Genomic DNA, 16286 nt, shown 5'->3' with positions numbered 1-16286 from the left:
TCAAGAAGCAAGAAATGGTCTTATGCTGATGTCAGTGTTATTAACTCATCAGCCGCTAGGAGGAGACTCATTACATGGGTTACTCTTTGGGTGGTTGAAATTGCTCCATTTATGTAATACTCTAAAAAGCTCTAAATACCATAGGCTCTGTGCCATGTCGGACTGGCATTAGTGAGCATGCAGCTAACCTTTGTGTTTACCCTTTTTATCCTTTTTGGCACTGCTAGTTTGGGAGGTCGTGGCGGCCTTTGCTTTTTTAGTTGACTTTGAGGCCTGCGCATCAGTTACCACTTTTACATCCTCCTGTTCGGCCTCCTGTACTGCTCAGGACAGGGCAAGGGTGAGAAGACAGAGGGGTGCAGACACAGAACACACCAGAGACACAAAGAGAGAGAGAGAGAAGAAAACAAGAAGATAAGAAATCCAAAGGGCAGAAAAGAGAAGCAACGACAACAAAAATGCTTAATACAGCAAGGGGCTGCAGAGTAAAGATGAATTATTCCTATTTTTTCTATTTGGATTAAAATACTTGTTTGTTCTTTATGGCACGCTACTACAGGGGTTCCCAAACTATATATATATATATAGTATATATACTATACTCTTAGAATTTCGTTGCTCCCACAGCCCACTTGGGACTGCATCACGACCCACAGTTTGGGAACCCCTGCTCAACTAGACGTCAGTGGGGGTAGGTAATGAAATTCATTCACTTTTACAAAGCCAATACATGTTCCAAGTGAAGAGAAATTCCACTAGTTAGCAAGGGAACAAATGTCTGAAGCAGTTGACACAGTAAAGAATAATAAAGTTGACAGTTTTTTTGACATATGAAAGCAGAACAGTTCAAAGAGCAGAAGGATACAGTATATAAGACAGAAATCAAAGATATATTTAGTCTTCCTTCAGTCTTTTGAGTAGTATTATACCATACACAGTTATTCTACTTAACCTTTACTGATATGTTAGTTAGACTTTAAAATAAAAGCTGCAAATTTACATATATCCCAATGGATTTACTGTCGATCCTGTGGTGTTCAACTTGAATTTATTATAAATCTGTGCTCATCTTCATACTGTAACTAGAAAATGATAAAAAAAAAAAAATGAAACAGTTATTAAGCTGTTACTCATATTACATCACATGAAATCTGTTGAATTTGCTACAAATATTTTAAGTGTTACTGATTTATATAAATATGTCATACATGTTTAAATAGGAATAAAGGGTTATGTCAACCTCACAGAAGAAAAAATCCAAAAAGGCACTCTCTTTTTCAAAGGCATCTTTATCAGCTGTCCTACATCTGTTAAGCGAGTGCGTTAGAAGGTGTGAAAGATTTCCGGTACATGTGAAAGCCATCTGCAGCACATATTGTAATCAAGATTTAAACCTGAGGAATGGTTACAACACTTACAAACTATTGGCAATTTAAAAGAAAGAAAATTGTACTGAATTATCATCATCTAGATACTTTGCACTTAAGCCAGCAACCCAGAATTGTTTTCACCTTCAGTTTTAATTAGATGAATGCTGGAATTTCTTGGAATTTCATTCAATTTCTTTTACTCTTGTTCAAATTCACTGGCTTCTGATTTATCAGTAAATTGAGTTTAAAGTTATAATATTATTATTTTTTTTTATTGTATCATGAGTATTGCATCCAATCAACTTGTAAAGCAGTCCACATTGTACCATTCTCAACAAAACAATATAAAAACTACTGGTTCCTTGCACTAGCCACATTCATTTATTGCAATATAGGCTTTTGAAAAATGTCCCTTCCCCATCTGTAATTGCAGCATTCAATTTCTGTCTTTATTGAGACTCACATGTACAGTGTTGCCTTTAATTGCCAGCATTGATTGCTTTTATTGTGAAGCACTTTAAGATGCTTTCATATAGCACTATATACATGCTTTTGTATTGTCTATTGACTTCCACTAGCCCTCATTATGGTTAACTGCCAACACAAGGCATATGTTTTTTATGAACAACAAGGGGCTCTGTTTTAGTGATCTAAACAGACATATGCCCATTGATCCCAATGATAGTCACCAAACTACCAAACAATCGAGTGCAGGGGGAGTTGTAGAATCATGGTTTGTATTCCCAGTTGCAAGGAGTTGTCGATCTTGGCTGAGGACCCCAAAGGAAGTGCATTTACACTCCTATGGGTTACTGAGAAATATCGATTTGGGTTTGTTCACCTCATCACACTTCCGTAACCCTTTCTGGTGAGGCAAAGACTAACCAGACTGGTCCTTGCCTCTGGAATTCCGTTACTTGCCAACATTTGTCACGTAGGTTTGGAAAAAGTCAATGTTAGCTTGTCCATTCTTATTGGTAATGGGCTTATTTGAATTGGGGAGAACAAGTGTATTAAGATGCTCAATAATTGTGTCATAAAAAGAAAAGGAAATTGGAATAGGATGATAAAAAATCTTAGGTTACATTTGCATTTCTAAGATGGGTCTGCATGTTTTATAGTACAAATATTTCCAATTAAGGAAAGCTGGTGATGTACTGCACCTGTGAACATCACCAGCCTCAGCTGCTTAACATTTTGCCTTAATGTTTTCCTTTTGGGTCCAGAAGCAGCATTATAGGCTATACCTGAAAGCAATGCAAATACTAAAGATGATATTTTTACACACTGCAGTACTTCCGCTGAGTCCTATTTGATTGGTATGCCACGTTGACAAATGAAGCTTTTTCTTTATAGCTTTTGCACTCTATTTTTGAAACACTTTAATCCTTCTTTCATTATATTGTTTGTCCTCAGAGGCCTGATTATGCACTGATTGTAACGTCAGACGCGCTGAATAAGGTTACAGTGGGTCAATCTAATCTCCAACACCTACGGCTTTGAGCAAGATTGCCCACTACAAATAATGACATTCAAGTTATGGACAGGGATGTTTTATACATACATATAAATATAAACAGTAGTTTGTTGGTTCCATCCTAATATTTTAACTTCTTAAGATCCATTATTAAAGGCCATGGACTACTGTTGAGAAAAGCAATATAGTGTTGTTTCATAAGACATGTTAAAGCCAAAGTTCAGATGAAGCATGGCATAATTTAATTCTAGATAACAATCTGAGGGCATCAGAGCAAAATAGAGTAACGAAGGTACTGGAGGATGCAGTATGTATGAGCAGCAAGCAGTGATGTATGAGCAGCAAGCTCCCCAAGGCCTATGGTGGTGCAGAGGAAGAATTACTTTGTATTTATGGCTATAATTAAAATCCTTCAGTAGCATGGATAAGACACTGAATCACCCTCAGACTAAAAAATTAATTGTGGTTGCCAATAACTGTTTTTCTCCAGTGTTATTTTAGAACTGAAATTACTGCTCAGTGACCTAGTGTGGTCTGAAACTCATGCATACTGTATGTAAAATCACACCCACATGCCGGCCTACTCCTTTGCGTTTGTCGAGTTACGTAACGGTTCCACTGTAAAGATCTCTAAAAGCGTGGTGCATGACTGCGTGCAAGTGGGATGCAGACCTACCGTGATAGATGGTGCTGCTGTTGCTGCTGAGATAAGATTCGACGAGAGGGGCTTGCTCCTCGGACTGCTTCATTCTGCGTGTTCGTGAGCGGCTATCCACGTTGGACTGGACCATCAGGGGCTCCTGCCGCTTCTTCTTCTGCTTTTGCTCTAGCAGCGCACGCTGAAAAATACAAGTCCTTGTTGTTACTGTACCTCTACCTCCTTCCATTGCAGGCTTGTCACTAGTAATGCGGAACAACGGGTTCTTTGTGGAAGTTCTAAATAGTGGTACAGGTCACATGCCTTGTGTCTCTAAGGATTGAGCTATGATAAATATTGAGTATCCAAGAATCATTCCCTAAACTAGGCTGGTTTTATTCATACATCCGAGCGCTCTCGACATTTGCTTATCCCTGAAACAATAACTCTATTCCAGTTTCCCTGGGAACAATTATAATAGAGTACAATGCACACATGAAGTCTTCAAGGACAGTTTTCAGAGTGAAACAGGCCAATACAGTTTATCATCTACCCCTGAAAGACATTTTGCATGCATATGCATATAGAAGTTAAACCTCACCTTAGACGAGGAAACTTTAGGTAAACCTCAGACTGGGTTTTTTAAATAGCTTACTGTAACCAGAAAGGTGTTTATTCTAAGCATTCTAATCATGCTTTTATAACTTGTTTGGAGTTTTATTTTTTTTGTGAGTTGAATTACCTTATCATTGGATTAATGAACTGCCTTGGTAAACCACTATGGAATGCACAACCCTGGTTGCAAGCGGGTCATAAAGAATCAAGCCTTCAGACAGAGCTACAGTACATCTCAGAATCCTTCAACACTGGACAAGACACTTCTGCAGCCCTGTCACAAGAAACCTTAAGGCACAGGACATGTATGTGCAGCAGGGAAGTTAAAATTGCTTTTCAAGAGTTCATTGAATCTCTTCACCTTTGAATGACCTGAATATACTTCACACACTTAGAATCAAATTAACAAGGCAGGTAAGACCCAATGTCTTGTCTCTTTGTTATAGCTGTGGTAGAATGTGATGTTAACATTTTGTTGTGAAGATTTATAAAAAATAAAAATAAAACATTATTTTTGTGGCTGCAATTACCGTGGTTCAGTCTTTGTACTGACTGCTATAAAAAGAGCAAACTCTCCAGCACATTATCTCTTAAGTAAAGCCCCGTGTAACTAGATGGTTAGTTGCATATGGATGCAATCCAGTTTTTGTGTTTGACTCAACTGAACAAGTGTTTTTGTTTTCATGCAATCCTGCTTTATACGGCAAATTAATAAAGGCATTCCACAACAGCAAATTACATCTTTCTACAAAAGGATTTATTTAAAGGTATGTTGATTATCTTTTGGTTAAGATGCCGGACAAGCGCTGAAACTAGAACAAATAAATTGCAAGCTATTACAAGCATGTGTGGGAATAGAAACAAGAAGAGTGAAAAGCTGCAATATGCATGTGAAATACTTTTTTTCCCTAAATGTGTCCTTTCGAAGCTCATTAAATACAGATTATTCATCCACATCACTGTGCAGATTTCTGCCCATTTTGCAGGGAGATTTGTTCAGTTTATTATTGTGCACCATGGAAGATTAAGAAGCTGCCTCAATGTCAAATGACTAACAGCATGATAAAACACAGGGAAACACATAGATGGTATTAACTACACAGTACATACAGTATACATAACAGATGTATTTAACTGCATTGTTAATCATAATATGTAGTTCTACTGAATAGTTTTATATAAAATGTCAATGGGAACTAGTTCCTCAACTGCTTTGAATGGTTACACAGTTCATAGTGCAAAAAGAAAACTAGCTTTATGATTGGAGCCATTTTCTGAACAACGCTGCACTGGTCAGTTCCTAGGGTTACTCAGCACCATTGTCTATACTTTGGATACATTAAACAGCTGCAAACCAAAGTAGTCTCCTTTTTGTATTTTTACCACTGGAAACCATAGAGACTTGTGAAAATGCTCTTTCAGTTAGGTGGCTTATAATGAAGTCGAGATGTATCCGAGACAAACACCCTCCGGTTATTCAAATTTGAACGGGTGATACATTTCATTCCAAAGAAACACATGCAGCTGCATGCAAATTGTGTTATGTAACAGTTCAGATGTTCAGTCTCTGAATAAAGGAAGTCTTTGCTCTACCCTACTAGTCATGTTACATCCAGACTGGGACAGGTCTCGCAACTCAGTCTGTTTGCACTCAATTGATAACAAGCCAAGAGCTCAGCATCTTCCAGAAAAAACTCCTTAACTCCTACAGAACACTGAAGTGTTTACACTGAGCTTGACGTTACAACAGATTTGGAACAAGCAGTGGGTTCATTCTCATGCAGTAAGTTCATTCTCTACCACCCACTCAACCCACAAGGTATCATTTATAATAGTCAATTAACATTGTATATATAAATTAGATCAACTTTTGTGGGACCATATTTGAGGAATAAACTGTAGGGTTTAAAGGTGAGGTCTTTGGAACCTGCAAACTCCCTGATTTGATCAAAACCTACAATCCTGGGGCTCCCAAGTGGCGCATCCAGTAAAGGCACTCCACGTGGAGTGCAGGATGCGCTCTATAGCCTGGACGTCGCAAGTTCGAGTCCAGGCTATTCCTCTGCCGACCGAGGACGGGAGCTTCCAGGAGGCGGCACTCAATTTGCCGAGCGCCGTCCGGGGGGAGAGAGGGTTAGGTCGGCCAGGGTGTCCTCGGCTCACCACGCACAAGGACCCCTATAGTCTGCCGGGCGCCTGCGGGCTTGCCTGTAAGCTGCCCGGGAGCTGCGTTGTCCTCCGACGCTGTAGCTCTTGGGTGGCTGCATGGTGAGTCCGCAGTGTGAAAAAAAGCGGTCGGCTCACGTTCGTCTTCACCCTCCCAAGTCAGCACAGGGGTGGTGGCGGTGAGGTGAGCCTAAAAATAATTGGCCATTTCCAAATTGGGGAGAAACTAATAAAAAATAATTGGCAATGACTAAATTTTCTTTAAAAAAAAAACCTAAAATCCTTTCTCTTACTTGCAAAGGAGATAACTTATAACCCATCATGTACTAAAATGTAACAAATCTCAGCATTGGAGATAATACAATATTTGTAAAGGGCAGCACTGGTCAAACTATTTTATTCTGGCACCACTTCATAAACCATCAGTATCTGTGCAAATTGAGAATAAATTGTCCTTGAGAAAAAAAAAAAATTCTCTCCTCACATTTCTGACTAGTGGGTCGATGTTAATTGCAGTAACTCCATTGAAGCCTACATAGGTTTTTAGACTTCAATCATTTAACTTCAAATAGACTTAGATATTTCGTTGCTTTGGTTTCTACATTTAAAGTGTAGCTCATCTTAATGGACTTCATGGATTTTTTTTCCAATAAATATCTGATGAATACATAAAGTACATTTTATTATTTCTAGTGAAATGGTGTTCCCAAAAATGAACATACTGTAATTATTACTTTTATTGCTGGTCTTTATCACTTTCTCTGGCTTCAGCTTTTTCTAACACAAAATTATTTGAATTGATTAATGGACTGTATTTCTTTTTTAAGTGCAGTTTTTGTGATTTGACAGATTCCAACTCCCAGTTTTTGGAAATAAAAATGAGCTGTCTCAGAAAGAGACTGTCATGTCTTGACTTCCTAGGGAATGTATCATTTTTACTCAGTCATAATTACTGTATACCTGTGTGGTCCACTGCTTCTCTCAAAGTACTTCACAGCCAGTATAAAATCAATTAGTAAAAAGTGGATTTGCCTCATTACCAATGGAAAAAGCGATTTAGAGGATTTAGGGAAAAGACTGTTTCATACATCAATCACAGGATCTTCAGTAATACGAAGGTAAAAGTTAGGTCAGAAAAAAAATAGCAATGTTTTTAAAGCATTAGGGTCCTTTCCCTGAATCTCAGTCGTTCCAAGAGGTTGACATGTGTTGACAGGGGGGGCAGAGGGTGGGCTCATCTGCATTCGTGGTTATAGAGCTTTTAACCTCATATTATCTTATCGATAAGGGACAGGACCGTTTTGGATGGCTGTGGGAAAGGCAGTAAAGCTCACAGTAACACGCAAATCACAGCATATGTTTCCTCCATCCTACCTGTCTGTCAAGCTTCTGCTGTCGAAGATTACTGCCCTCATCGTCAAGAACGCTGCAGAGAAAAACAGAAGGGCACTTTTTAAAAGACTTTCAAATGAAGAAGCTATTGATAAAACGTGATGGATTTTCCTGTATTCCATTTTCAATATTTAACATGGCTTTCCATAAATGAACTAAACTGTGTGTGAATGTGATGCCAGACTGAATGATGTATAGATTTCTGTTTGTTTGTGACAGACAGCACTTTTATTGTTTAATTCTTCCCTCTCCCAGTGCAACTGCTGCCTACTGAGCTCTGGTGCACCCACACTGACCATCTGTGCCACTGGGCCTCTAGTTGCTCCAAGAAGCAGAACAACCTGTTAGTAGAAATCTCATGTCCTACAATTTGAAATAATTGTAGGACATGAGATTTCTCTACAGTATGTTATTAAATATAAAACAAGCTCTGACCACTAGCATGATTTGTTTTATTTGATGAATGAAGCGCTCGTGAAATGAGAAATACAAGGAGCACTAGAGAGTGGCCCTCTATTTATCAAGTGTTAAGGTACAGTGCTGATGGGCACCGCGCCAGACCTTTCCTCACTGCGCCACTTCAGTGATTTCAATGAGACGAGGCTCTCCGTGCCAATCATTGTTTATTCACAATTTCGGTTTTGCAGAGATTGTGATGCAGATTTTCAATGTATTTATTGGGTCATTCAGGGTTAGTGTGATCCCAGGCTAAATGAGCTGAGTGAAAATGGGGGCTTCACCCAGATATTCTCCATTTTAAGGATAACAGAGGACATGTGCAGCTAAGAAACTAAACAAACAAATGCTTTGGCTAGGGCCTTCAGCAGGGTAACTATAGTAAGTTCCTACACTGGTATCTGCCAGCAGTAGGAATCTCTGCAAGCTTCGACTCATTCCACACAACTTGCTGTCAAAAGGACTGACCTGTTTTACATTACTGCTTGAATAGAAACATCTTGATTTCTGCCTATATATAAATATAGGGTTGGAGGTTGCGAGGCATCAGTATTGCTACATCAGATCCTGATAGTGTATGTCTTAGCTGGCAAGTGTCATTAGCTGCTAATGTAAGTTCCCCGGGGGGAGATTTTCAAAACCAACAGACACCAGCAGGGAATTAACACCTTAGAACAAGGACAAACATGCCAGTGCCAGAAAGCAAAACAAACGTCATGTAAGAGGAAATAGAAACTGCAGCTTCCACTGCCATTTCCAGGTGGCAACATGCAGTTGTATAGTATGAAAAATGTTTTCTCACTCAGTGCTTAACAAATCTTACTGTACCGGTACTATAACAAATTCCCTTTTAGATGTTTTGTTCTAACTATCATTAGCTACAGTAGTGATATTTGAAGTATTTAGTAATATATTTTGCTTCTGTAAAGCATCTCTGCAGTTGAAAACCATAGCTGAGTTGATGCACTGGACCCTGAATACCATTTTTCTTATGGATAGCTGGATGCAAACCCACAGTGAAATGGGTGGCATGCAGGCTTGGTAACTTATAGCAACCGCAAGCCAATGAGAAGATCGGCAGCAGTGCTGCCATGGCAATCCCAGTTCTCCATGACAGCAGCAGCAGCAGCAGCACTACATGAGAAACATGTACTGACAGACCACTTTGTTTTTTATAGAAAAAAGGAAATTATTAAAGACTATTTAGAGCAAATGGGTATATAGGGTTTAAAAGGAAGTATAACTGCAATGTACAATGTTAAAACCTCATAGGAGCAAAAATAGATTAAATCTTTGCCCTAACATCCTTACATCACCGGGCAATAGTCTCCATCTGTCATGTGATTGGTTCACATCACTGTCAGTCCCGCCCCTTTTCAAAGGAATGCCTTTCATCTTCACTCCTCACAACAAAAAAACTGCTCAATAGCGATTATGTGACTTAACAGAAAAATAATTACAAAACAAAGATGCTCCAAACACTAAAACGGTGATTAAAATGTCACTGTTTTCTGACTTTCTGAAATTCAAACAAATTCAGCTTGATGAAAACAAATATGACGGGCAGGATATAAACTACATTATGCAGCGGTTGGCAAACCAGACAGATACGGAGAAAATCTTTGCTAACAATGCGGTATGAACTTCCAAAACATTTTCTGTTGTTTATTTCTGTTATTTATTTATTTACTTATGCTGTATCCGCTATATTTAAACAAAATATATAAGTCAATATTTATTTACGCATGTTATATCAGCAATATTTAAACAAAATATATTAAGTCGTATTTACTATCCAACCTTGCCTCACTTATTTTCTTGACTGATTCATATATTAAATATGTACTGCAGACTCAGCCATAGTGGAAAATTAAATGCCCCTCGGGAAGACTATTTGGTCTTTAGTCATTATAGCCCCCCCTGTCAGTAACAATAGTCTTCCCTCGGGTCAATAATTTTCCAATATAGCCCTCCGCTCCAGTCCATATAAGATAACAGGGCTCATGTCCGTCTTTAAATGATATGGTGAGTGTGTGGCCGATAACACACATTTTGATACGATACTATTGTCTTGCTTTGGTCAGCACCTCATTAATTACTAAGCATTGGAGTGCACATATGACTTTTTCCTTTTATATATATTATCTAAATTATCAAACCCGTCCTAATCAAGCCCCCCTTATGTAACTTCCCACACGACACAAACCTTCTCTCCTGTGTATGTGGATGGGCCCAGACCCAATGAGAAACTATCAGAATCTATGGTTGCTAAGGAATAAAAAATAAATATATTAAAAAAAAAAAAAAAAATTAAAACAGGTCTCTAGTGCCATACACAAACACACTTCCAAAACGCTATAAAAATTTATCAAGCAAGATAATGAACACTTAGACTGATTGAGCCCACAGGCAGCCAATGAACTGCATCAGTAATGTTGCTGAAGCTGACACCCTGGGATCCTTCAAGAAGCTGCTTGATGAGATTCTGGGATCAATAAGCCACTAACAACCAAACGAGCAAGATGGGCTGAATGGCCTCCTCTCATTTGTAAACTTTCTTATGTTCTTATGTTCTTATGTTCTTAATCCTTGTCATGTTTATTGTAAATTGTTAGCTAATCAGCATCTAAGATGCAGTTACATAGGATTTCAACAGACTACACACACTTGCATTCTCCATTTGAACCTAAGTCAGTCAGTAGTATTTATTTTTTAAAAGTTGTCTGACAATAAGAAAGAATGAAACATAAACATTTCCAACATGCTGCACTAGGCTGCTATATGCTTGTCAATAACTGAACTACATACAACAAACTAATTAAAGATCTCATTGTTAATCCTCTAAAACACACACACACACACACACACACACGATCACCCATATATAACTAAAGGATGTCTATACAAAGACACAGATGGCATTAAGTATGGCTGCCACAGTCCTGTATTTTAAGGAACATCTCTCTTTCAATAAAGATTTATAAGACCAATACGAGACACCATTTATGAAATGATCTTATGTAAAATAGTACATGTTGATTATGTATTACTTTACATATCATGGATATAAGGCATCTTGAAGTCCGATAATGCAAGGCAGTATTAGGATGCTTTTTTTCACTGAGGCACACACCAGCCGTTGCATCATTCCCTTTCACACGCTCAGAAAGCATTTCACCTTGTTTCTGGATTCTGCGACTGTGAAATCTGGGGTTGTAATTTTGAACATTTAATAAAGCAGATCATTTTGAAACTTTAGACAGTGACTAAACACAATAAAGAAGAAGGAATAAAAAACAAAGCTACATGCAAATGTAAATTATGGCAAGCACAATTTATCAGTTCCATGCTACATGCTAAAAATGACTGCATTCTAAAGGCAAACTGCCCTGCACATAACATAATAATCCTTGCAACATGTCAGCGATCAGCTGTCCATTGACACAGAAACTAATTCAAGGAAACTCTCCCTTCATTTGAAAACAGAATGTTGGCAAACATACCTGTAAGGGATCCAGTCAGAGTAATGCTTAGAGCTCATATCTCACATCAGTCACTGCCTGAGATTCAGTGTGACGGCCTGTAGCAACATACGATGATCTCTTTGATAGACCCCATGCAGAAATCCACCACAGCCCAACCATCATCTAATTCAACAGCGGTGCTTGAATGAAAACTGTCCAATTTAGTGCTAATCCCAGGTGCTGGCTATGAAAGGCACACTGTTAATAGGAGTCATTGAAACACACCTAGAGTCCAGCCAGAATGCTCCTCAATTATACATAGAGAAAATACATTTCCCTCTCAGCCACTCTATCTGTCTCGTTCTCTCTCTCTCTCTCTCTCCCTCACTGAGAGTAGCTTGGGCACAGCTCAAGAACAACCACAGTGAGTGACGAACAGGTAGCGGCAGGCTTCTTTTGTCAGCAGCCTTTGATGTGAGTTTATTTTATTTCAAGATGCATGCAATCGGGACAGGCACAAAATGTTCCTTTGTCATGCACTATTAATTAATTCCAAGTGCAAGGCTCATTAATATGGGACTGCGTCGAGTATTGATAATTGTGCTTTGATTTCCTGGGCTGTTCATCTTTCTAAACAAAAAACAATTGGAAATAAAATGAAGCTGATTATAGGTCTGCAACACATCTGCAAATCCTTTATTGCATTAATTACTGTAAAAACCTATTATGGTTCAGCTGTGAGAGGCACACGGGTCCACTGTAGCTAAAAGCTATGTCCTTGTCTTACAGAGATCAAAGGTTTTTTTTTATTATTTTGTTAGAAAACAGCAATATTTTTTTAGATAGAAGCACTAAACATGTTGCTCAGTTGTGTATAAGGGGAATTTGATTTTCATGGGTTACAACATAGCCCACTTAACTCTTGGCAGTCAGGGCAGCAGTGTAGAGTAGTGGTTATGGCGCTGGACTCTTGACCGGAGGGTTGTGGGTTCAGTCCCAGGTGGGAGACACTACTGTTGTACCCTTGGGCAAGGTACTTTACTTAGATTGCTCTAGTAACAAGAAAAAAAACACAACTGTATAAATGGGTAATTGTATGTAAAAATAATGTGATATCTTGTAATAATTGTAAGTTGCTCTGGATAAGGGTGTCTGTTAAGAAATAAATAATAATAAAATAATGGTTTTGGTTGCTAAAGAAAACATACTATTTTTGTATGCGTGTGCTTCCACAAAAGAGTCTTTAAAAAAAAAAAAAAAGAAAAACTTGTTTGCTTTTCCCCCAAAGATTTGCATTTTACAAAACAGAAAAAACAGAACACAACATTTAAATCGGGTTATTAATTCAATAAAAAAAGCCTATTTTTTTACATGTTCATCCATTTAGTTATCCCCAAACAGTTTATTTCAGCAAGACTCTATTCTAAAAGAGCTAGCTTCTCTGACATATGGAAATCAAAAGACTACATTATCATAAATTGGAAAATGTCTATAATTAGTATGCCACCTTTCTCATCTGGAAATGTAGCTGTATAAAAAACACCCCTTATAGAATGCAGAATTTATTTGTTTTGTGTGCTGAGCCTGACATTTTTCATTCTGACTTTTCCTCTTGATAAAGGTACATTTACCACACAGCCTATCACTTTCATAGGCTGTGTCTTAGTGCCTGCTAGTCATGTTATTTTACAGTGGCACAAGCTAATGGCGCAACCTAATTTATTAGCACACCATGCAACCTATCCTATATAAACATACCCTTCATACTTACGAATGTACTGCCTGTAATAGAGCAATGTTGCTTGAAGATAATGAAGTGACAAATGCAGTATCAAGCTCACGACACCAGAATGGTTGATGATGATGATGATGATGCAACTAACACGGCACAGTAAATCTTGAATATATTGTATATGTAGATGCATCAAGTGACAGCAAAGATAAGAAAACTGAGAAAAAAGGAAATTGCCAAGGGCAACAGACAGAGGGCTGTTTGAATGTATTATTAATTAAAATAGAAAGTCAATTTTAATGAGGCACAAGGGAAAAAGGCACCAGTGCTCCTCAAAATTTATTTTAAATGCAGTGAAAAGTAATTATATATTAACAGATATTATTAATGAGACAAGGTTCCTGTATATGAACTCTAAGAGGAAGTACTGTGAGCTCCACACTGTGTACATTTTAAAATACACAAATCAACTGTATTTAACCACAGTAGAAAATAATTCAATAACATAAATATTAAACAACATCCAGTACTGAATGCCCCTACAATTGCTTTGGAGTTATTTCACCTTGAACCCTCAGTATCGGTATGCAAATACATTACCAGTAGGTACATTTATTGGTCTTGCTAAATTAAAATGAACTGCAGGTATTGCATTTAAATAAATCTCACTTCAATATTGAGTAAATGCAAAAGCTGAGCAATGGCCTGATTAAAGAACTATGCCTTTCATTTCGGTGAAGCTGTTTTCTTGAGCAGAACGATTACAGAATGGTAAGCAGCTAAAGCAGTCAAAATACAGGAGTTAATGCATCACAAATCCTGCTTTAAAACTAGAAGCAATTGTGTAGCGAACCCAGTCAGTTTATCTTTCTCACGGCCTGAGTTCAACACGAGAAGACGATAATACTGGCAGCAGACCAGGCAGGGTTTTGTTTTAGCTGCAGTCACCAAGCTCTTATGGAAGCTAAATTAAGGTCAGGAGAGAAAGTCATAGTGAATGCCAAAAAAATAACCTTTTTGTGAGAACACAGCAGAATACCTCCTGTGTCACTCCTCAGCCTATTAACTCACTCTGTCAATATATCAAGGGAAGAGCAAAATGAGGCTCTCTGTGCATTTAAAGTGCATAATTTCACCAGGTACTTAAAGGGGCAGTGTCCAACAGAATCCTGAAAGTCTCTTGATGACCTAAAATACAAGATCATTTATATACCTCCACCCTACCTTTAACACTATATTACCCAATGGTATGTTCTACCTGGCCTGATTTTTTAACACATACATACAGAAGAGTACATTTATTAATTTTAGGCCAATGATATCACAGCACCTCTGTTAAATTGCTAAAGTAGAAGGGGCTTCAAAATGAACATAAATGACCTGTTTTTTGCAATCCCCATTTATAGTTATAATCTATCATTTTTCTCTAGCACGTGATGTCATTTCTTCTGCTACTGCTTTGACTGGCATTGCTTACCGTCATTTTTAAAACAGAACCTGCATTCTGTGTATAATCCACAGCTATGTGTTACAGTACGTCATCTCTGACATTATTCTGAGTGCTTTATATTGTTTTAACCAGCCGTAGAAAATAAATGATAACGTAAGTATACCTCACACCTCATACATAACACAATATGTTAAAATAATCATGGTTTGTTTTTTAAAGCCACTTAGGCTTTCTTACTTTTGATTAAGATTTTCCTCATCTTAATTATGTATCAGATTATAATTTTGCCAACAACTAATAGATTGAGCAGCTACATGACATAGAGCTAACAATTTCAACTAACCCCAATCACTGCACACTTTTTTGCAAGCACACAGTCTTACAATCAATCATGGAAGATAATGTATTTGCACATTAAATTTAACAAAATACATTTACTTAAAGCCTAATTGTTTCATACCATCTAACAATCTAACAATCTATCTAACAATAATGATGAAACCAAGATCGTGGGCATTGGATAGGATCTGCATGCAACAATAAAAATATTTGACCAATGTTACTATATTGGTAATGCAAACATTATTATTTTGAAGTAAGGAATTGGTAAACACATAGCTAGGATTATTATTATTATTTATTTCTTAGCAGACGCCCTTATCCAGGGCAACTTACAACTGTTACAAGATATCACATTAGTTTTACATACAATTACCCATTTATACAGTTGGGTTTTTACTGGAGCAATCTAGGTAAAGTACCTTGCTCAAGGGTACAGCAGCAGTGTCCCCACCTAGGATTGAACCCACGACCCTCCGGTCAAGAGTCCAAAGCCCTAACCACTACTCCAGACACTGGGATCTGCAAATAATCATGCTTTCTTTCAGCCTCTCTGTGAGAAGCCCTGCTGCTATTATGCACTGTGAAGCTTCTCTCATGTCTGCAGCTTTAAGAGTGTAAACATGAGGTAGATGGGATTGATGGTTGCTGTTCAGAATCAATTCTGTTAGATCTCTTGCTGCCCTGCAAGTTTGGCACAGTCGAGGGTGACATTCAAAGTTGATTCACACTATTACAGTTCATGTTGCTGCCAGTTTGCATTCCAACTTCAATTCAAACAGATGCTATGTTAGTGGGAGAATACAATTCTTACATTCCCAAACATGTTTTTATTGATTGCTGACAAAAAAAAAAACAGTACTGTGAAATGCTACAATTGTGGGACTAACACATATAGAACAGTGTTCTGTCTATTTACCCCAAGAAACTTAAAATCACTTAACCCTATTAGGTCATAGGTCAAAGACATGGTCACTAACGTGTAGAATACAGTGTTTATATAACACAGCACATATGTCAATACAATACAATACAATACAAATGTATTTTTATATAGCACCCTTCATGCCAAGGCATCCCAGAGCGCTGTACAAAGTTAAAAACAAAACAAAAAGAGCTAATGTGTACAATACACTCTAGTTACAACCAATTATTTAAAACCACATTTAAACAAGTGTGTTTTCAATT

General features: G+C 37.8%; 1 protein-coding gene across 5 annotated transcripts in view; it reads right to left on the bottom strand.

Annotated features, from left to right (window-relative positions):
- The window catches only part of LOC117431954 (tubby protein homolog), a 51998-nt gene that overhangs the window by 10049 nt on the left and 25663 nt on the right, over window positions 1-16286 (bottom strand). The window contains exons 1-4 of one of the 5 annotated variants that reach the window (XM_034053265.3): window positions 11617-11972; window positions 7640-7691; window positions 3524-3686; window positions 189-320 (exon numbers count right to left, since the gene is read on the bottom strand). In XM_034053265.3, the coding sequence (XP_033909156.2) occupies window positions 189-320; window positions 3524-3686; window positions 7640-7691; window positions 11617-11654 (385 nt within the window). In that variant the 5' untranslated portion in view covers window positions 11655-11972. Of the gene's footprint in view, window positions 1-188; window positions 321-3523; window positions 3687-7639; window positions 7692-11616; window positions 11973-16286 lie in introns of those variants that run through there. The other 4 variants (XM_034053263.3, XM_034053264.3, XM_034053267.3 and 1 more) reach the window with 4 other exon arrangements.

Source organism: Acipenser ruthenus, chromosome 27 (genome assembly GCF_902713425.1).
Source record: "Acipenser ruthenus chromosome 27, fAciRut3.2 maternal haplotype, whole genome shotgun sequence".
NCBI lineage: Eukaryota > Metazoa > Chordata > Actinopteri > Acipenseriformes > Acipenseridae > Acipenser > Acipenser ruthenus.
The sequence above is the reverse complement of the archived record's forward strand: the minus strand, read 5'-3'. Positions and strand labels throughout refer to the sequence as shown.